This window comes from Macaca nemestrina, chromosome 2, assembly GCF_043159975.1.
Source record: "Macaca nemestrina isolate mMacNem1 chromosome 2, mMacNem.hap1, whole genome shotgun sequence".
Lineage (NCBI taxonomy): Eukaryota > Metazoa > Chordata > Mammalia > Primates > Cercopithecidae > Macaca > Macaca nemestrina.
This window is the reverse complement of record NC_092126.1, coordinates 137,966,856-137,988,807: the sequence shown is the minus strand read 5'-3', so window position 1 is coordinate 137,988,807 and position 21,952 is coordinate 137,966,856. Positions and strand designations below refer to the sequence as shown.

General features: G+C 38.0%; 1 protein-coding gene across 5 annotated transcripts in view; it reads left to right on the top strand.

Moving 5' to 3' along the window:
- Positions 1-21,952, top strand: part of LOC105479595 (contactin 3) — a 340,287-nt gene that overhangs the window by 174,373 nt on the left and 143,962 nt on the right. For all 5 annotated transcript variants that reach the window (XM_011737617.3, XM_011737616.2, XM_011737618.3 and 2 more), the window contains one exon: positions 7,071-7,166. In XM_011737617.3, coding sequence (XP_011735919.2) covers positions 7,071-7,166 — 96 coding nt within the window. The remainder of the gene's footprint in view (positions 1-7,070; positions 7,167-21,952) is intronic.

The following is a 21,952-nucleotide window of genomic DNA, read 5'->3' as shown; positions in this document are numbered from 1 at the left end:
TATTACGTATGGAAGACTATTACATTGCCTGTGTCTGTGTTCCTGGTACAAATTGTCACTACTGGATAGTATTTTTCCTTTTAATTGAAGAGGTAACACTTCACCTCATAGCATCAAATAGCGTTGTATCATACAAGTAGTAAAGCTCACATCCAGTTTTCAGTGACAGTGATTTTACTTGCTCTTCATGCTGTGATCACAAGTAGATATAAAGCATTTTGAGGCAGAGCTCTTCAGTTTTTAAATGTTGAGACCGTTTAGTCAGCTGGCCACCATTATGGTACTATTGCCACTATTATGTTCCATTTTAGTTCGTTTAGAGGGAAAATGGCTTGTTTTACTTTGCAGTCTCTTATTGACATCTTTTTCAATATTTCTGTGCCCAATTGCACATATGGCCTTTGCCAGCATTTCCCATAAAATTTTCTACATAGAATTATTTGGTCAAATACATTTAGGATACTCTATAATATCCATTCCACTTTAGTAGACATTATCAGTCCATAATTTATATTAAGGTCTCTGACTTATTCTGCATAAAGAAACTCATTTAACTTGGCTTGACACAAGTTTACTCAAATTTACTTGTTGGGAAATGGTAGTCATTGTTCTGGTTGATTTTTAAGTCATACAGAGACAGACTCGTGCACTATACCCCTGCAGTGACACCGAGTGACATTTCACATACTCTGCTTGGTAGTTCACTACCTAGGTCAATCCAGGTGAGAAACCAACACCAACAATATGTAGGAAGGGGAAACAGATTGAGCACAGAATGTCAGAGAAAGTCAGAGTGACCCCAATTTCTTTTCTCCATATGCATTGATTGTTTCCTGGGATTTTCCTTGCCACTGCGTGGGAAGATCAACCTGAAGTGCAGAGCTTCGGTAGGCAATAGAAAACCAGGCCCAATATAGAAAATTAACAGACATGTATCAAGGTGAAGATTTTTTTATACACCAGAAATGGTCCATGTGAATTTTTACAAAAAACTAGTCACAAGGAGGAGTGTTCTTCCCTAAGCTCTCTCTCTGCACACCTTTCTTTGAGGTTGACTTTGGAGATAACTGGCCCCATGTTGTGACTGGAGCTTTGGACTCTGGTAGAGGAGCACACAGAGCTGATGGCCAGAAGTGGGGTCAGCGAGCCACTTCTGTCCTGTAGGAAATGTGGGGGAAGAGGAAAGAAAATAAAAGGAAATACAGAGAGCTGGATTTTATCTTTGCTTGCTTGCTTATTATTTTTTAATTCAGACTTCCCTGGTTTATACATACTCATTGTGTATGTGTATTTAGTTCTAATTTTATCACATGGGTGTTCATGTGTTGACCACCACAGTCAAGAAAGAGAACAGTTCAGGTCCCACAAGGATCCCTCATAGTACCCTTTGATAACGACACTCCCACCTCTGCTTCCACCTTCCCTAAACTTGGCAGCCAACAATTTACTCCCATTTCTGTTTTTGTTTTAATTTTTTTAAGAGATCGGGTCTCACTATATTGCCCAGGCTTGTCTCTAACTCCTGGCCTCAAGCAATCCTCCTACCTCAGCCTCTGGAGTTGCTGGGATTACAGTTGTAAAACACTATCCTCAGCACCAAACCCTGTTTCTAAAATTTGATTGTTTTAAAGTTTTACATAAATGGAATCTTATAGTAAGTAACCTTTTGGAATTGGCATATGTTTGTCAGCATCATTTCCTGAAGATTCATCAAAGGGGTTGGGCGTATGAAGATTTCATTGCTTTGAGTTGCAGGGTAGCATTCCATGGTATGGATGTAGCAATGTGCATTTAACCATTCACACATTGAAGGTATTTGGGTTGTTTCCAGTTTAGGGCTGTTACACATAAAACTCTGTGAATGTACAGGTGTTTGTGTGAACAAGTGTTTTCATTTCTCTAGGATAAATGCCCAAGAGTGCAATTGCTGGTCATATGGTAGTTGCATGTGGTTCGTTTTACAGGAAACTAAAAAAAAAAAAAAAAAAAAAAAGTTTTCCTTAGTGGCTTTAACATTTTACACTTAAGAAGACAATGTCTGAATCATCCAGCCTGCTTACATCCTCTCCAAGATCTAGTGCTGTCACTGTTTTGTTTTTTGTTTTTAGCTGTTTTGGTAGGTGTGGAGTGATAGCTCATTGTAGTTTTAATTTGCATTTCCCTGATGTCTAATGATGTTGAACATCTTTTCAGGTCCTTATTTTCCATCTGTTTTTCCTCTTCAGTGAACTGTTTCTTTGTGTCTTCTTCCCATTTTCTAATGGAATCATATGTTTTATACTATTGAATTTTGGGCAGTCTTACTTATTCCAGATACTGTTTCTTTAGTGGATAAGTGGTTTTCAAGTATATCCTCCTGGTTCATGGCTTTTCTTTACATCCTCTTCACTTGAACTTTCACAGAGCAGAAGTTTTAAATGTTGATGCAGTCTGGTTTATCAGTCCTTCCTTTTAAAGACCATTCAATTGGTGTCAAGTCTAAAAACTCTTTGCCTAGCCTTACATCCCAAAGATGGTTTCCAATATTTTTTAAATAAAAGTTCTATAGCTTTATGTTTTACATTTAAGTTTGTGGTCTATTTTGAGTTGATTTTTAAACTGAGTAAAGTTTCAGTTGATTTTTTTTTTTCTATCCTTCCATTGAATGGCATTTTTTCAAAAATCAGCTGAGCCCATTTTTGTAAATCTGTTTCTGGGTTCTCTGTTTCGCTCTATGGATCTATGTGTCTCTCCCTGTGCCACTACCGCATGATCTTGATCATTGTAGCTATATTATAAGCCTCAATATTAGGTAGAGTGATTCTTCCTGCTTTGTTTTTAGTCTAGATTGTTTTAGGCATTCTAAGTCCTGTGTCTTTGCATATAAAATTTAGAATAAGCTTGTCTTTATCTACAAAAGAGAAAGAACAAACCCAAAACCATGCTGGTATTTTGATCAGAATTATATTAAACTTATACACTCGTGTCACTTAATGACAGGAATATGTTCTGAGAAATGCATCATTAGGTGATTTCATCAAACATCATAGTATGTACTTACTATACTCAGATGGCATAACCTACTACATACCTAGGCTGTATAGTATAGACTGTTGCTGCTAGGCTACAGACCTGTACAGCAGATCACTTTACTTAATACTGTAGGCAGCTGTGACATAGTGGTGAGTATTTGTGTTTCTGAACATATCCAAGCATAGAAAAGGTACAGTACAATATAAAAGACAGGAAATGGTGTATCTATACTGAACACTTACCATGAATGGAGCTTGCAGAACTGGAGGCTGTTGTGGGTGAATTGGTGAGTGAGTGGTGAGTGAATGTGAAGGCCTAGGACATTACTGTACATTACTGTAGACTCCATAAACACTGTACACTTAGGCTACACTGAATTTATAAAAATATGTTTCAGTAAGAAATTACTCTTGGCTTACTGTAACTTTTGTATTTATAAACTTTTTAATGTTTTATAAATTTTGACCCATAATAACACTTAGCTTAAAACACACATTGTAAAGCTTTACTAAACTGTTTTCTTATACACTTATTCTATAAGCTTTTTAATTTTGTTAACCTAGGCCTTCACAGGGTCAGGATCATCAATATCACTGTTTTCCACCTCCACAGCTTATCGCACTGGAAGATCTTCAGGGGAGATAACATGCATGGAGCTGTCATTTCATATAATGACAATGCCTCCTTCCAAAAAACTCCTGAAGGACCTACCTCAGGCTGTTTTATGGTTAACCTCTTTTTTTTTTTAATTTGTAGAAGTAATATACTCTAAAATTACAAAAAAATTATAGCATAGTAAATGCATAAACCCCTAACAATTGTTTGGTATCATTCTCAAGTATTATATGGTATACATAATTGTATATGCAAAACTTTTATGTGACTGGAAGCATAGTAGGTTTTTTACACCATCACCACAAATACAGGAGTAATATATTTCACTACTATGCCATGATGGCTATGATGCCATTGTTGTAAATATGGTCTGGCCATATATGTGGTCCACCATTGACCGAAATGTTGTTTTGCAGCATATAACAGTGTATTAATTTGGGAAGAACAGCAATTATGTTGAATCTGACAATCCATGTACATAGTATGTGTCTGCATTTATTTAAGCCTCTCCATTTTTTTCTTTTTCATTAGCATTTTGTAATTTTCAGTATACAGATCTTTTGCATGTTTTGTTATGTGTAAATTACCTGAGTATTTTATTTTATTTGGAACAATTGTGAGTGGTTTTGAGTTTTTAATTTCAGTTTTTACATGTTTATTGTTAGTATGTACAAATTGTAACCTGTGATCTGCTTAACTCCCTTGTATTTCTGATGCTGGGGGGGAAAGCACTCGGTCTTTCACCATTAAATATGATGTTAGCTGTAGTTACTTGTAGGTGTTCTTTATCATCTTAGTTTGTTTTTAAAGTTCAAAAAATTGAGCTATATATAGCTTGACTTACATTTGGGTGACACTTGTAATCTTGCACTAGATATTTCAATGATCTGAAACTTATTAAACATTGACACTACTGTTTTCCCATAGTTCCTAGTGTTGCAAAAAAGGAGAAAAGTTTCGCTATTCCTTGACTGTAACATATATGTTCTTATACATCTATGTTGCTCCATCTGCCTCAGAAAAATGCCCACCCTGGCCCTCTGACTGCTACTGCTACTGTCTGTCTACTTGGCCGGGTTCTGCTTGTTAAAGCCTTGGTTACAGCTGCAGATTAACTACGCAGTCCTCTGTATACTTACCCCCTTTTCAGCAAAGTGCCACTTAAAATGTGCCATTACAATTAAGTTATTTTTCTTTGTTTCCTGATGTTACATCTATGAACTGGCCATATCAGATATCCAGAACAATATTCCTTGCACTCATGCACTGCAGAAAGAGTATCAATGCATGTATCTAGACCAATGGGCAGATCTGTGCCAGCTATATTTGTGCTTAGGCAAAAGAGATTTTACCTTTGGAGGAGACATTACTGGTTTCCATAGAACTATTCTATACTTTTTTGCATATCCTAGCTAAAATCAGTGATAGAAAACTTCCACACCGTGAAATAATATATGGCAGAAGATAACTAGGAATTGGACAGGAAGTCAGCAATGATGATACATACTTGATCATCAAAAAATAATCTTTGGAAATTCCGTGTATGAGCTACATTCTGATATGATGTACTGCCCCATTTAGCCATTGGGAAACATTTGGATGGTCCAGTTTTGCAGTTCTAACTCAGTTAGTTACATTCCAGAGGCTTAATGTTTTGAGAATGCTGCATTTTAGTTACAGATTTTACAATACTATGTTATTGTATAATTTCTGCTGGATAGCCTGTGGTTAAAATAAGTCCATCAACTGTTTTTTTCTCCTTTATGGGCACACACAAGAGAGTTTTGCTGAATCACTTTACTCCATATTTAAAACTTTGCAATTTAATACTACTTTTCAGTAACAATAATATGAGGCACATAGGCCCTCTTATTTCTCTCTGATATACTGCTACATAGTCCTTAGAATATCCTTAAATGTCTACAGGTTCTGGTTTTATCAATTTGAAAGTAATTATTTTGCTTTTTATATTTTTCAAAGAAAAGTTGAAACTCTCCAAGTTGTATTCTAAAATACATCTACTGTTTCACACTCTGTATAGACATCACTTAGGCAATTTATATAAGCCCTTAAGAGCTGTGAAATCAGTATATTCTTTCAGAAATTGACAGTGCAATTGTTCTGATACAGAAAGTGACACCATAGAGTATATTAACTGTGTAATTCACAAGCATTTTTTTTGTAAGTCAGAGTTTAGAGAAACAGATCTTTCTTCCTCTTTCCCTATAGACTAAAGCATTTTTGAAAACAAAGTCAACAGAATTTTCTCTCTCCTGTAATTTAAGTTGGAAAGAATGAATCAGTATTTGCTGTACTGGATTGTCATTGGAAGAAATTAAATGTTCTCTAAAAATAACCACTGGTAATCAGAATAGTATTTGCCCTTGATTGCTATTTTTTTTAACTTTTTTAAACACTTGAAAAATTCTTTGGATACTTATAATTATTTTTAGCAGCTATAAATAAAAGGGAATATGCTGATTTGAATTACTGTTATCCTTTGAATTCTACATACTTGGTAATTTCCAGAGACAATATACCTTCTACAGAGCCCTTCACAATATGGGAAAAATAGGACTTGTACTCAGAAACTGAATATTTTCACATATTTTTGTAAATAAAAATAATTATAGGTAGAATAAAATCTATTTAGGCTATTTATGATAGAATATTTTAGGAAGGAAATTTATGAATAGTTGGTCATTTTTACAAGTTAAAGCTGAAAGTATTCATGACATGGTGAATCACTGGTGAATGTGAAAGTCGTATTTATGTATATTTTTGATTTAGGATATTTCATTTCCTTTTTTGAATTATATTATCTGGTTGGTTCATTCTGATATACACTTTGCCTTTGGATAGTTTATGCCATTTTTGACACTATTTCAGCAACATGGGATCAGTGGGTATATATTTATATTGTATTGCTGAATTTCTGGAAGTTTTGATAAAGAAATCAGCTTTTCTACCTCAAAGCAAATAGTTTTCTCTCTAGGTTCTTGGAAAGAGATTTTAAAATTGTTTTCCATGCAGGAACAGAAACCCAAATACTGTATGTTCTTACTTATAAGTGGAAGATAAATATTAGGTACTTATGACCGTAAAGATGGCAACAGTGGACCCTGGGGACGACTAGAGTGGGGAGGAAGGGAGAAGGGCAAGGATTAGAAAACTACATACTGGGTTCCGTACTCACTACCTGGGTGATAAGATCAATCATACCCCAAACCTCAGCATTACACAATATAACCACATAACAAACCTGTACCTGTACCTCCTGAATCTAAAATAAAGGGTGAAATTCTAAGTAAATAAAAATAAAAATTTTTAAAGAAAAGAAGCAAAAAATAAAATTGTTTTCTAAGAGAAAGGAAGGTCTTGGTGCAAAATTTGTCATTTAATTGGCCTTGCTGAAATTCAGTTTTGTTTTGTTTTCAAATCAGATCTTGAAAATTTTAAAACCAAAATGAGGAGTACAGTGTCTGTGCGTGAAGGCCAGGGAGTTGTGCTGCTCTGCGGCCCCCCACCGCACTCTGGAGGTAAGTCAGGCTCTGTTTCTGCTTTTCATATTTATTAAGGTTCAGGGCAAGGCCTGCAGCGCATGTACTGTTATTGCATCTGTAAATTACTCTGAGAAACTTGATAACCTGGGCATTAGATTCTGTCAGCTGAGTTGGAATATGAGGAACTCTACAAAAAATAATCCATCCAGAGAAGTTTCTAAACAATTGACTCATTGACTTTTGGGGTTTTAAAGACAAGAGAGATCACATTCGCTTCAGTTTCCTAATGGTGCTAAACAATACTTTGTCATTACACCAGTATCATTTGCTTTTTAGTTTTATGCCATGTCAAATTGGATCTTGCTGTTTGTCTGCCTCTCTTTCTCTCTCTCTCTCTCTCTGTCTCTCTCACATACACACAAACTTGTTAGTATGTGCCAATAAGCCTCTTTATATATGTGTGTGTGTGTGTGTGTGTGTGTGTGTGTGTGTATATATATGATATGTGTGTATATCACATCATTTACATTGGGGCATTGGAAGTGCAAAGTTTATGCTATATTGGTATAAATTGAAATATTACTAGAAATTCAGAACCTTACCAAGATAGTGACCCAGAGTAAAAATGAACTTCGGCACTTATGAAAATAATTTGATTATCTCTCCAGTATGAGCCTAGAGTGCTGGTTTGATTTTCCTATCGTGCTCTCTATTGCAAACTTGGTCACTTGCAGGAACAAAGAGGGCATTATTAATGAATAAATCACTGTTCTCAGAGAAACACACATTTTGTTATTGAGAGGATGAGAATTACTGGGAGATAAACAAGTTAGAGTGGATCTTTCTGACCAGAAGCAAAACTGAGAAGTCTACTTGTCATTATAGTGAAACTTATTCAAAGGAAAACATGCTGGAATTTATTTGTTCTGTGCTATACAAATTACAGTCTTTTCCACCCAGTGAGTTGTCAGTTTTGATCACAAACCCTCAGCCCAATAAAACAGATATCTCCCATCTTCAGGATCTGGCCACTTGAAATTTGTGAACCATCTGGAGACTGCAGAGTTGGAACTTGATTAACAAATAGGATTGCCAGCCATCACGTGATCTGCTGTGGGTTTAAATTGTGTTCTCCAATTTATTTCAAGAGTGTTCATAATTGCTGGAATCTTGACGTTTCAGAAGAACTTTAACTTTGAAGGAAAGCATAGAGCTTCTTGATTGCAAACAAAGTAACTGAAGTCAAACTGTCTTGACAAAAAATTGGGAGTTTGCAGGCTCACATAACTGGGATGATCAAATGGCTTCGAGTAGTGCTGTGTAGTTTTACAAAGACATATGCCATCGAGAAGGACGTGCTGTCTCTCCATGGGGTGTGGGGTTAGTGGATGGCCACCAGTTCTCACTCCTTCCTGGTCTGCCCCAGCTGCAGAGAGAACTTGCCCATAGTCACACCACTCTTGAGGAAGCCACATCTAGTGACTGAGCAAGGCTGGGGTATGAAGGGTCAGCCATTTCTGAACAACACTGGTCATTTCTGATTGAATCCACAGCTTCCTGTCAGGATGACCATGTCTTTGTTGGACCACATCACAGTTCAGTTTCTTTCTCTTCCCAGTTGAATCCTAGTTTTTTTCCTTTCATGGGTTTTGATCATTGATTAAAAGCTTTTATTCCAAACTCTATTTAGGTCTGCTCCCTGAAAACCCAATTTGTTGGATTCAGGGATTGAACCAATTTCATAAACAATCAATTTTTCCCTGTATTTCTTGATTCCACTTCTCTCCATATTGCCTCCATTCCCATGTATATATTCCTTGTGGGAGCACAGGTGGCCTCTGACAGCTCTAAGCTCTGTGATCCTTAATGCTAAATATCCTAATGAAGCAGACACCCTATTTCTCTATGGCTCCTGATTCTTTTAGAATCAGCCCTATTTATGGGAGCCCTGAAGCTGAGGGCTTGAGTCAGTCCACCTACTGACAAGCACTGGAATGAGAAAGAAGCAGTTTCCAAAGGAAGTGTTTTATTATGAGAAAAAAGAGGGAGATATATTAGACAGAAGTAAATAATTGCTAAAACTACATCTAGGAAGGAAGTATCAAAATAATTTAAATTTATATTGTCTCAAATGGACATAAAATAATTGCTGGATAGTCTTGGTTGTGATCAGTTTTATAGGTGTTGACCCAATTTAAAATTCCAACTGAGTGGTTTTCTTTAAGTATTATTATGATTAGATACATTCACTGATTGGAAAGGAGGAACTTTTTGGTTGGCTAAGTATGCACACATTGAACATGTCTTAGTAAGCTGTTGGATGAAGCATGTCCCAAAAGATGAATCTATTCAAATGTTATAAAATTGGAGAACTGTTAGCCCATCACACCTATCCTAAGTAATGATATCCTGATTTTTCTCTGCCTTTGGTGACTTTCAAAGGTAGTCCTTTCATTTTTTTTTTTTTTTTTTTTTTTGAGATGGAGTTTTACTCTTATTGCCCAGGCAGGAGTGCAATGGCGTAATCTCGGCTCACAGCAACCTCCACCTCCCGGGTTCAAGCCATTCTCCTGCCTCAGCCTCCAGAGTAGATGTGATTACAGGCATGTGCCACCACACCCGGCTAATTTTGTATTTTTAGTAGAGACAAGGTTTCTCCATGTTGGTCAGGCTGGTCTCAAATTCCAGACCTCAGGTGATCCGCCCACCTCGGCCTCCCAAAGTGCTAGGATTACAGGCGTGAGCCACTGCACCCAGTCGAGTCCTTTCATTTTTAAAACACTAGGTTGAGATGACAGTGGAAGTCAAATAGGTGAAGGTGGGAAGAAATCCTCCCAGATGTCAGACATGAACCCATAAGAACCCAGAGCATGCATAGGAGAGCAAATAGCATTGACCAAAAGCATACTTCCAGATTGTGCAGATTCCAGATTGTGCAGACTTAGATGCTAAAAAATGTGGTGCTCGTTGATCCAAGTGTCTGTAATGCTGAGGTATTCACAATTCACATCCATTGTCTTAACACATTGGCTTATGAACTTCTTGAGGACAGGCCTATGTTGGTGTTTATCTGCACCCAAGAGTCTAGTACAAGGCTGGTTTGTAACAAACAGTAAATATTGGTTGAAGAAATGAACACATTCATGTAAGGAATACGTTTTTAAAAATTTGGCCAGTTATACATGCTTTTTGAGAGTTCACTGGAAACTTTGTGGAGATATAATCTTTTAACAGCCAAAATGCCCTGGGTGCCAACCAGACAGGTGCGGGCATTGACAGGTCAGAGTAAACTCTGTCCACAGCAGCTGGTATCAGCCCTGCTTCATCACCTTTTTGACTCATGGCCTTTAATTCAGTAGAGGGAGTGAGCCAGGTCAGAGAGCAGCTGAAGTTGTCACTCCAGGGTGTAGCAGTACAAGCGATTAGGGATTAATCAGAGAGCTCATGGCCTGCACTGTGGCCCATTTGGTTTTCTTCCCACAAAGTCGCACAGTTTCTACAGGACATGTGCTTGCCCTTGTTTGTCTTCCACACTTTGTGTTACCTTTATTATTCACTTCCCATTTCTTCATTTCTTCATCTTGGTTCCTTCTCTGTGGTTAGAAATGTTTAAATTTTGTTATTTTTATGATTACTGAAGATGCAATCATATTTTAATTGTCTGTTGTATTCCCTCTTATATCAGCCTAACACAGTAAGCAAAGAAAGGCAGTAATAATAATAATAATAACCAGCTGGGCACAATGGCTCATGCCCATAATCCCAGCACTTTGGGAGGCCGAGGCAGGCAGATTGCTTGAGCTCAGGAGTTCAAGACCAGCCTGGGCAACATGGTAAAACCCCACGTCTACCCAAAATACAAAAAATTAGCTGGACGTGGTGATGCACACCTGTAGTCCCAGCTACTCGGGAGGCTGAGGTGGGAGGATCGCTTGAACTCAGGAGGTGGAGGTTGCAGTGAGCTGATCGTAACACTGCACTCCAACCTGGGCAACAGAGCAAGACCCCGTCTCAAAAAAAAATAAAAATAAAATAAAAATAATCATAATAGTATTAGCCTCTGTCTATTGAGTGTTGCTTAGGTGCCAAGCAGTATTCTAGTCCTTTGTGGAAATTACCTGCTAGTGAGATTCTTTTTGGGTAAAAGTATGGGGAGGAAGATGAGTGACAATGTACAGTAGAGTCTGGAAGCTGAGTCCTGGAGATGCTAAGAGCGTGGGCTCTTAACCAGTCATTGCCTAGTGCCTTGAGCCCAGACTTCCTGCTTAGAAATGGCGCATGAGTCACGAGGCCAGAAACTAAGCTTCAGCGCAAAGCCCTCCAGCTTTTATTTAGGGCTACACTTTGGGAATTTGCAAAGTGTGCCTCAGAGAGGAGGCGGCCAACCTAAAATCACAGAGCTGTGAAGAAGTAAAACTAGAAGCTGGAGGCTCTGACTCATGACCAGGGCTCTTTCTAGTATGGCATGCTCTAAACCAGCACCCTGTTGCTGTTCTCCAAATGAGAAGGCACAGAGTCCTCAGCAGAAGTGACACTGTCCTAAGCCAAAAGCTTCTGATGTTTCAAAATCAGAGGCAGCACAGTTCATGGTTTTGTTTTAATTTTCCAGCCCATTGTTTAACACATCGGCAATGCTTAAAATCACATTAGAAGAAATATCCCCAGAGTTAACTAAATGTTTTGACTCATAGTAAAATTGTGTTAAAATCTTCTCTTAGTGCAGTAAGTTTATAACTTTCTTTTGCTTATTTAGGATAAAATCCAGAAATGTTCTCCACAACTAGATTAGGAAGATAGATGTGGAAAAGGCCTAAATAAGGATCCCAAAGTGTGGAAACTGCATATGTTAGTCGTAATTCCTTAATTCATCTATGTAATTTATGAGATAGTATCAGCAACTTGAGGCAGATTTGCATAAGAGCATTTGCCATTTGTTTGATACTATAATAACAAAAAAAGGATTTTATGGTGGGAGACAATGAGGAATTTTCCTAGGAATCCCTGTAACCTCACAGCAACAGACTACTGTCATCTGAGAGGGTTCTTATCTCCCCATCGTTCTGTGTCATTTTCTGCCACTTCCTAGTCATTGCTTTCTCTGCAGAGCAATCCAGCACCTTTATGAAGCAAGAGGAATTAGCCTCCCAAAATATGTTAGAAAACTAGGAAATCAAAAGCCAGAAATAGAGGACTGGACATGTATCACCTGCAGCATAATTATTAATCTAGTTATCGGTCATGTGAAAAGCTGGGCGTTCGTGTTAATTACCATTCAGTTGCTGATATCACTACACAATCATTAGACATTCAGATACACGAGAAAAATTACCCTGTTTTCAGTAAGGTCATAAGACTAGTTCATGGGCACCTTATGATAAATATTAATCACTCAGGAATTCATAGGTTAATCAAGTTATTACATACATGCATGTTAATGAAGAGATGAGTTCTGTTCAACAATGGCTGATAAAAATTTATTCTGAGTAGAAGACAGGCTTGAGTTTGTCCCAGTGTTTAATCAGTAAATGACTTTTGTGTCTTGATTCAGCTTTCCATATCTCTGCTATGCACATATTCTTGAAATGGAAGTCTTGTACACTGCCATTCACATATTATAACAACATAGCCCTTGGGATGGAAAAAAGAGAATGTGAGATGCCAAACAGCAGGTAATAGAGGCTGAAGTGACATTATGCTAAAAATTGCCTTGTAAACCCTGATGTGACAAAGGTGAGGACTGTTAGCAACATGCCCAGATGGCATAGGATTTACAACTTAGGTATCAACATCTTTATTTTTTTTTTTTTTCTTTGCCCAAGATGGATAGACTGAAAAACAGAAGTCAGCTCAGGTAGCTTAGCTGGGAGAACCTGAAGAAAAGGCACTAAATAGGCATCTTCATCTCTAGGAAGACTTGTCCAGTTGCTAGACTTCATCAACACAGTGAGACACATGACTAGTGTTTTTAGATGTGATTGTGTCTCAAAACAACAATTTCCTCAAACAATTTAATCTGTAAGTATAATACAGCTTCATCTTAGGTACACAGTTTTCCTTGAACAACACTTTGCTACTGTTCTGCAGGTAATACAGTTAAACTTTACAATGGGTCAGGTGTGGTGGCTCACGCCTGTAATCGTAGCACTTTGGGAGCATGAGGAGGGTGGATTACCTGAACTCAGGAGTTCAAGACTAGCCTGGGCAACATGTTGAAACCCCCTCTACTAAAATACAAAAAAAAATTAGCCAGGCATGGTGGTGTGTGCGCCTATAGTCCTAGCTACTTGAGAGGCTGAGGCAGGAGAATCGCTTGAACCCTGGAGGCAGAGGTGTCAGTGAGCCGAGATCGCGCCTTGCACTCCAGCCTGAGCAACAGAGTGAGACTCTTGTCTCCAAAAAAAAAATAAAATAATAAAATAAAATTTTAATAAAATAAACTTTAAAACATTAGCATTTTTCAGAGTCTTGAAGTCAAGAATACATAATATATGTGTAGGTAATGTCAAAATAAAAAAGATATAGAGATGAATCTCTAAATTTGATATTTATTTGGGAAGAAAGAATATGCTTTCTAGCTGGGCACGGTGGCTCATGCCTATAATCCCAGCATTTTGGGAAGCCAAGGCGGGCAGGTCGCCTGAGGTTGGGAGTTTGAGATCAGCCTGGCCAGGATGGTGAAACCCGACCCCATCTCTACTAAAAATACAAAAAGTAGCTGGGTGTGGTGGCAGGTGACTGTAATCCCAGCTACTTGGGAAGCTGAGGCGGGAGAATTGCTGGAACCCGGGAGGCAGAGGTTGCAGTGAGCCGAGATCGTGCCGTTGCACTCCAGCCTGGGCAACAGAGTGAGACTCTGTCTCCAAAAAAAAAAAAAAGAATATGCCTTCTGCAGTGGACGTGGTGGCTCACGTTTGTAATCCCAACACTTTGGGAAGCCAAGATGGGAGGATCCCTTGAGGCCAGGAGTTTGAAACCAGACTGGGCAACATAGCAATACTTTGTCTCTTTAGGGGGGAAAAAAAGAATTAAGAATATGCTTTCTGGCTCCCATCACATTTGTATCAGAGGTCACTGTGTAAACTGCTTCTCTAATAGCCCAGTGGTTTCCACCTTCCCTAAAGGAGTAGGTGCAAAAGTTGCATGACAGCAGCACTTATGTCACCACAAACTGCAAGATCAAGACTAGGAAGCGGATGATTGATAGGCTATTGAGAAATTGGCATCTGTACAATAGAATATTACTGCTTATTTATTGCTCCTATCCTGGGGATAGGTTAGCATGTCATGGCAAACAGTTAGGTAATCCATCTGTAGAATGAACGAATCTCAAAATTGTAAACTATTTTTTTGAATATGTCAATACTGATGTGACTATTGACATTTTCAGGAGTTCAGAATATTAACAGATTCATAGTTGCATTAAGACAAGTATGTTCTGAATCGATTGACACATAAACCTTAGCTGCTTTTATATGGATAACTGTAAAATATTTTGATATCTAAAGGAAACATTTGTTGTACTGTATAGACCATTTTGTAGTTGGAAATGGAGATGAAAATCCTAAATTTCTCCAAAGTGCCTGAATGTGGAAACTGTGAATTTAAAATATTCATTGAGCCTGCCTTCCAACTTTCCTTTTTTTTTCTTTCTAAATCTGTCCATCCAGGCATCATTCCATCCATCCATCCACCCACTGTATTCATTCATTGATTTACTCAAGTATCCATCAAATAGCTGTTTATTTGTGGAAGATGTGATATGTCTTATAATAAGGTTTTATTATAATAAATATGTTTCTTCACTTGAATAAGATTGATATTAAGTAAGAAAAACTGAGCATATTGCTCATGAAGTTGATAGAAATATATCCAAATTGATACTTGTTGAATACTGCCCGAAACCACTCCCCAAGAGAAAAGCACTGAGTTGAGTTTGCAGGAAATAGGAAGATAGATAGGAATTCTGTCCTCAGGTAATGAAAATGATGAGTTTGCTAGTGACTAGTTAAGCCTGGAATGACAATAATAGGTGCCATTATTATTGGCCAGACACAGAGCTTATTGCTCCTAACAGAACTTCAAGGAAGAGATTACTACTCTCATTCTACATTGACAAGCCAAGGCTCAGAGCAGTTAGGTGATTTGTCCAAACCCATGTCATGGTAGATTTGGGCACCTAGGTCTGTTGCTTTCTGTGTTTTTGTTTTTGTTTTTGTTTTTGTTTTTGTTTCTTTTTTCTTTTTTCTTTTTCAGAATGTCCCTCTGTTGCCCAGGCTGGAGTGCAGTGGCACAATCTTGGCTCACTGCAACCTCCACCTCCCGGGTTCAGGCGATTCTCATGCCTCAGCTTCCTGAGTAGCTGGAACTACAGGCACACGCCACCACACCCACCTGATTTTTGTATTTTTAATAAAGATGGGGCTTGGCCATGTTGACCAGCCTGGTCTCAAACTCCTGACCTCAAGTGATATGCCCGCTTTGGCCTCCTAAAGTGCTGGGATTACCGGCGTGAGCCACCATGCCCAGCTGGTCAGTTGCCTTCTGATGGAAACTTTTCCTGTGCTCACAAACATTATAGGCTTCAATTTTTTTTTATTTACACATTTTCCACCTTCTAAAACAGTGTTTCTCAGACTCCTTTAATAGATACAATGTAACAATGAAAACCTTTTTAAGTACCACCGTTCTGCAATCACACTCACATATACGCATATATGAAGGAGGCAGAGAGGGTACAAACTGGGCACCTAGAGCTAGACTGCTTAGTTCCAATTCTAACGCTGACATTACAAGCTATGGAATTTGGAATAGGTTGCCTAACCTCTGTATCTCTTATTTCTTATCCGTACATGGGGAATAATCACAGAACCTACCCTTATAGGATCATTGTGAATATTTAAGAAGGAAATCTATGTGAATTGTTTGAAATATCTGATTTATTTATACACATGCAAATATACTACCATCTTAGTATGTTTATGGAAAAATGTAAAAATTTAAAATATCTAAATAAAAGTAAATCTATGAAGGGGATTAACTATACTTTCTTTCTGTACCCTGTGGGATTGTCTGGCTGGGAATATCTGTACCCCACTTTAGAAAACATGATTCTAGAAAATGTTTGGGTTTCTTTCCTCCTTGGATTATCTGTGGTTGAGGATGAAAAAGTTCAAACAATTATGTTTAGAGAAAAGGAATGAAGATGGCTTTGAGATGCCCATCATGTACTAGCATCAGTGACCCCAGGGGCCCAGCCAGTACACTGCAACTGACTTCAGCTGATTGGCCCAGGGAGGACACCTGCCACAAGATGAGCCAATCAGATGCTCTCTCCTGAGAATTGACTTGTAAGCCTACAAGTCTGAATTTGAGAGTTTGAAACAGAGCCTTTCTATCATGTAGATTAGGCAGCCAAGAAAGCTGATGCCTCAGGAGCAGAGATGTAGCCAGACAGAAACAAGAAGAGACCAGGGGCAGAGATTAAGGACGAAAGACTGCCTGGGCTGCAGGCTCCCCAGCTCTCATTTCTTGGTAGCTGTTTTCTAGCCCTTGGGTTCTATGAAACAGCTCATGTCTGTATATCACATTCTGATCCTTAGGCTGACTCTGGTAGGTTTCTGTTTCTTACAAACAAAAGCTCATAACTAATGCAATGGACATCATTTTAGGATGATATGTATGTATGTATGTATGTAGTAATGAAACATGCAAGGGGAATAGGAAATTTAATGTAAAAAATAGAGAAACAGCAGCTATATATTTTGACAGCTGTCCCTGGGGCTGTCACAGCATCCCTTTTGGATTAAAGTCAGCAGGGAACATACCAGAAAGAACTCTGGAAAGAGTCAGGGTCATGGAAACAACTTTCAGAAGCTGGATTCATTCATTCATTACTACTTACACTTTAAGTCTACAGGCGAATTTCCCCCAAGCATCAGAAATGCCCCTGACCACTTCTTACATTTTTCTCACAGCAGCATGGCTTCACACTTCCCCCTTCCATTTTATTCCCAGATCCCCTAACTGGTCTGCAGTAGTAGGATGAGAAAATAATTCTTTCTCACTCTAAAGACAGCCGAGTCTTCTTGCTCTGATTCCATCCACCCACAGACAGAGGAGCCTTAAGCCCATCAAATAATTACATGTGGAAACTCAGGGGCTTAAATCCACTGTTCGAGAGAGAATGCTTCAGCAGAATTTATTCTGACATGGCAGAATTCTGACCTGTATTTTCTGCTTTAAGTAAAAAATTATCTATAAATCAAGAATGTTAAAGGCTTTGTCTCTTATCCCAAAAAGAAACAGAATGACCATTAGTTGATGCTTTTGGTCAAAAAAAAAAAAAAAAAAAAAAAAAAAAAAAAAAAAAAAAAGACTATAGGAAACACCAGGTGAGATCCAAGAATTGATCTGTGCACTAGCAAGTGGGGGAAATAAAACATTGGTTACTTCCATTACAATGCATGTGTGTGTACCTGTGTTTTAATTAATATTACACATGCTACTGTAACAAAGAAACCTTACAATGTATTAGATCAATTGATGGGTATTTCTTACACAGATAAAGTCCAAATCAAGTGTTTTTGGTCATAGGGCAGTGTTTTGTAAACTCTAGTGGCTCATTTAGGGGGCTTGTTTAAAATGTAGATTCCACAGTCCCACTCCCAGAGATTCTGGCCCCATAGAGTGGGATCTTTCCTGGAAACCAGCATTCTTTATCAGTGACCCAGGAGAGTCTTGATTCAGATGGTTTTTGAGCCACACTTTGAAACACTTTGCCTTCAAGTCATACAAATGTAAATGCTTTCAAAATCCATTTAAAGGAATAGAGAAATATTTATGCCAGAGCAAGTGCAAGAGTTGAGGTATTTTTGTGGGTGAATTTTATTAAGTAGGACATTTTAAACTCTAAAACAAAGTGAACTTTGTGGCTTACATGGAACATTGACACTCATTTATTTGTAAGCTACGTAATTTCCATCTCAGCAGGGTTTTTTTCCCTAAACTTTAGCTGTCTTGGAGAGACAAAAGTATGAGGATAATTTTTTTAAAACTTTTACAAAAATGCTGTCTTGGAGAGCAAAGTTGCTAGTCTGCCTAGTTGTGTAACTGAAATTTCCTGGCTTTCATCCGTCCACCTGCCCAGGTGTGGAGTAGCTGGTGGGTGCTTCGTAGTCAACTGCACTAATGCTCACAGAGACTGAGCACCTCTCTTACCACTTGGTTAAGGTTTTTGTAGTTTTTGATCCTCACAGGCACCGCTTGGCACCTCACCCCAGAGTAGCTTGGATTTGTTTTTGTTGTTATTGTTGTTACTGTGCGCCTGTGCCTGCGATTGTTGCTCTGTCTGAAGGAAAACACAGGTTGCTCTTGTGGGAAGGGAATTTCAAAATTGATCCCCTTCCTTTTGAGATGTGGCTTTTATTTAAAACCTGTTTTTCCTCCTTAAATTGAGCAAGTTGGACTTTGAAATGATACCAGGGTTAAAGGTAAGAAATTGTAGAATGAATCATGCATGAAGTTTTCAGTAAGAATTCTTTCACAGAAACTGCACAGTGATCACCTTTCCCTATTCCCACAGGTCTGCAGCAGCCAGGCAAGTGATTCAAATGAAAGGAGGGCTAGGATTTGAGGCTTGGGCCATTATTTTTCCTGGTAACAGCTAAATCTCTAAACAGCGTCATTTACTTTATTTGCATTTTTTAAAATATAGAAAATGCAGTTCTTTTTTGAGTTTATTAAGGATTTGGCACATGCATTTCCCATTTGCTGATTACAGTTCTTACCATGGCTTTTTTTTCCTAACCATGGCTAAGTTAAATTCATTAGACACAGACACATTTTGTATATAAAACACATGGAGATATTTTTCACTATTTATGTGAAATTTGCTCTGCATCCATCAGCTTTCACTAGGTTATGTTGCAGCAACAAACAACTCCAAAGTCTCCGAGGCATCTAAGAATAAAGATTAATTTCTTATCCATGTAGCCTCTAAGCGGTGGGTTGGCTGAATCTGTATTCCATGTGATTTTGTTGTTTTGGGAAAGAGTGGTCCCAACCTGGGACATGTCATTTTCATGACACAGAGAAAATAAAGCTGTCTGAACTATGCAAGCTGTTCACAGGTGGTATATACATCACTTTTGTTCATTCCATTTTCCAAAGTAACTGTTATGGCCAGTGCTGACCAAATGGGCCAGAACTGTCCTGCCACAGAGAGGAGCAGCAAATAATAATAACGTAATTCACCACATGCTCTTATTTTTTTCTTGAGTTATTTGACCTTTGTAGTCTTCCTTTCAATTTTTCCATATTTGACAGAGATCTGCATATGATAACCAGTCTACATTATTCCAACTCTACTATAAAGAAAACAATATATAATAATGAAAAATTGTGTAAAATTCAATGTAGAAGGGATTGTGGTAAACTGAATGTTCCACCTGAAGGGTTCATCAGCTGCTTAGCTCCAGTGGATTATTGCCATGGAGAAAGTAAATTTTTAAAGAAAAGACAGAAACTGTATGCTGGTAAAATTTTCCAATTTTTTAAAAATGGTATGGATGAAATACTACATGGTTTGAAGTTGCCTTCAGGCTACAGGACACAGCTGAAAGTCTGCTCCTTTAAGGACATTCTTTACTGATAATAAAAAAAAATGAATAAGCCTCATTCACTTAGCAATCTGAGGGAATACAAATATGAGAGACAGTCAAGAGGATGGTTTATAAAGTCTTTAAAAATCCACTTTTCATTAGATTCAGGGGTACATAAAATAATTCCAAATGAAGCTAATTAAAGCAGCTAATTATAGGCCCTTGGAGGCCTGTCTTATCTGAAAGTAGTGTCTCAGTCCTGAAAATAGTTTTCCAAATTTGTTTTACATACTTTTTCTGAAGTAATTAAACATTCTCCCCTTCCAGTCTATTTTGCATCATTACTTTTCTTAGCAAATGTTTTATGCCCCCAAAGTGAGGATAAATCAGTCCGCTAAGCACAACAGAGTAGGGGAAGTCTAAAGAGTGAGATTCTATTATACATAAATACAAACTCTGTAATATTTCAGATCAGTTTTACCTGGAAGAAGGTGCATTTGAAAGATCAGTTGACAGATGTCAGCTAAAGCTCAGTTCCAGTGAGGACACGTTATGTTCCCCAGAGTAAACACCATAACTAAGCAGAACTGTGCCTAATTCTATTGCAGCTATAAGTAAATCGCTTTTGTTTCCAATGTAAATTTTATGTAAATTCAGAAATTTAAGGACCTTTTCTTTTTTTCTAACATATGCAATGTTTTCAGTGACATTATTATATCTGAAAGTATTAGGCGTTTTGCAGCCCACTCCTGTTACTTCTTCTAAATTCTGATTTGGTTTTTATACAGCCTGCCACGTTCTCTCTGTACCACTACCATTTACTGAGCACCTTCCACACTGAGTAACATTGTTAGCACTGCCTTCCTGGCAAGACTATCTAATTGATGGGTTGATACGTGAAATACAATTGGTAAAGTCTGTGTTCCCAGTAGAGACTCCTTATTTTCTCTCATGGTTTTATACTTCTGTCAGCATATGTTCTGCTTAGACATCATTTGGGTGACATTGAGCAGCATTTTCACAGTGTGTTCTTACAGAATGGTAATAGGCCCCATGGAAAAGTATGAGGACAATTTAAAAAGAAAACTTTTTCAAAAATGTTAGGAAAACAAGAGTGCATCTTTCTTTTATTTCTCAGAGCTTTTAATGGGATAATATTGATTTTACCTATCAAAGAGGAATAATCCAGCATGCAACATTTCCTAAACTTACTTAAGAAGAAAACTCTTTGTTTATGGTGCATCTTGCAGGACCAGATGTTCTGAGCAGCACGCTTCAGGAAGTGGTGACCTAGCTTAAAGATAGGGTTCACCAGTAATTTTCAAAATATCCTCTGCCAAGTGCTCTGAAGGTTTGTGAAAATACTCAAGGGGGCAGCTTTGTGTACAAACGCTAATTTTCATAACTTTCTCTTCAAATAGAGTGATTTTTTTTTACCTATTTTAAATGTTATTCTTCCATATGAGTATTTTTTAAAGATAGGACACTGGGCTGACAAATTATAAAGAAAGAGAAAGAAAGAACAAAAGGAAGAAAGGAATGGATGGAGGAAGCAAGGTAGGAAGAAGGGAGGGAGGGAGGGAGGGAGGGAGGGAGGGAGGGAGGGAGGAAAGGATAGAGAGAGGAGTCTCTCCTCTTATTTTATCAGTGAGTAAGTAGAGTCAGTTGCCTGAGTTTATTCAGAATCAGCTTGACTGTTCACTTCTTGATGCGTTAGTGGGTCATTTCTTTCCTATATCATTGTGAAATCTGGAGGAGTAAATGAAGGGATGCTTTGACTAGTTAATGTACTTCTGGCATTTGTAAATTCAGTTAATTATGTATGGATCACATTACATCTGTTCTGGTAATAACAGGCTGGTGTTTACTAGTGGGGAAACTAGTCCATCAATCATCTGTAGTCATTGATCTTCAGATAAGGGGACCCATTCTGGCGGGCTTACAGTAACCATGGTGTGTTTTCAGCTCTACTGCCAAAACATATTGTATTCCACAAATCTCTTAAGAAGGCCTATTCTGTTTCCACTTGAGATGTGAAATGACATCTGAAGTGGTGATACATGTAGACTTAAAGCAATCTTTTTCAGTCATTATAACCTTTAAGCACCACTAATATCCCCCAGGATTCTTTGACCTTTTCTCTCTGTATTACGCTTTTTGACAACTCAGAAAGAGAAGCAGTACACCTGACATCTGGTATAAACATGAAGTGTTAATTCTCAG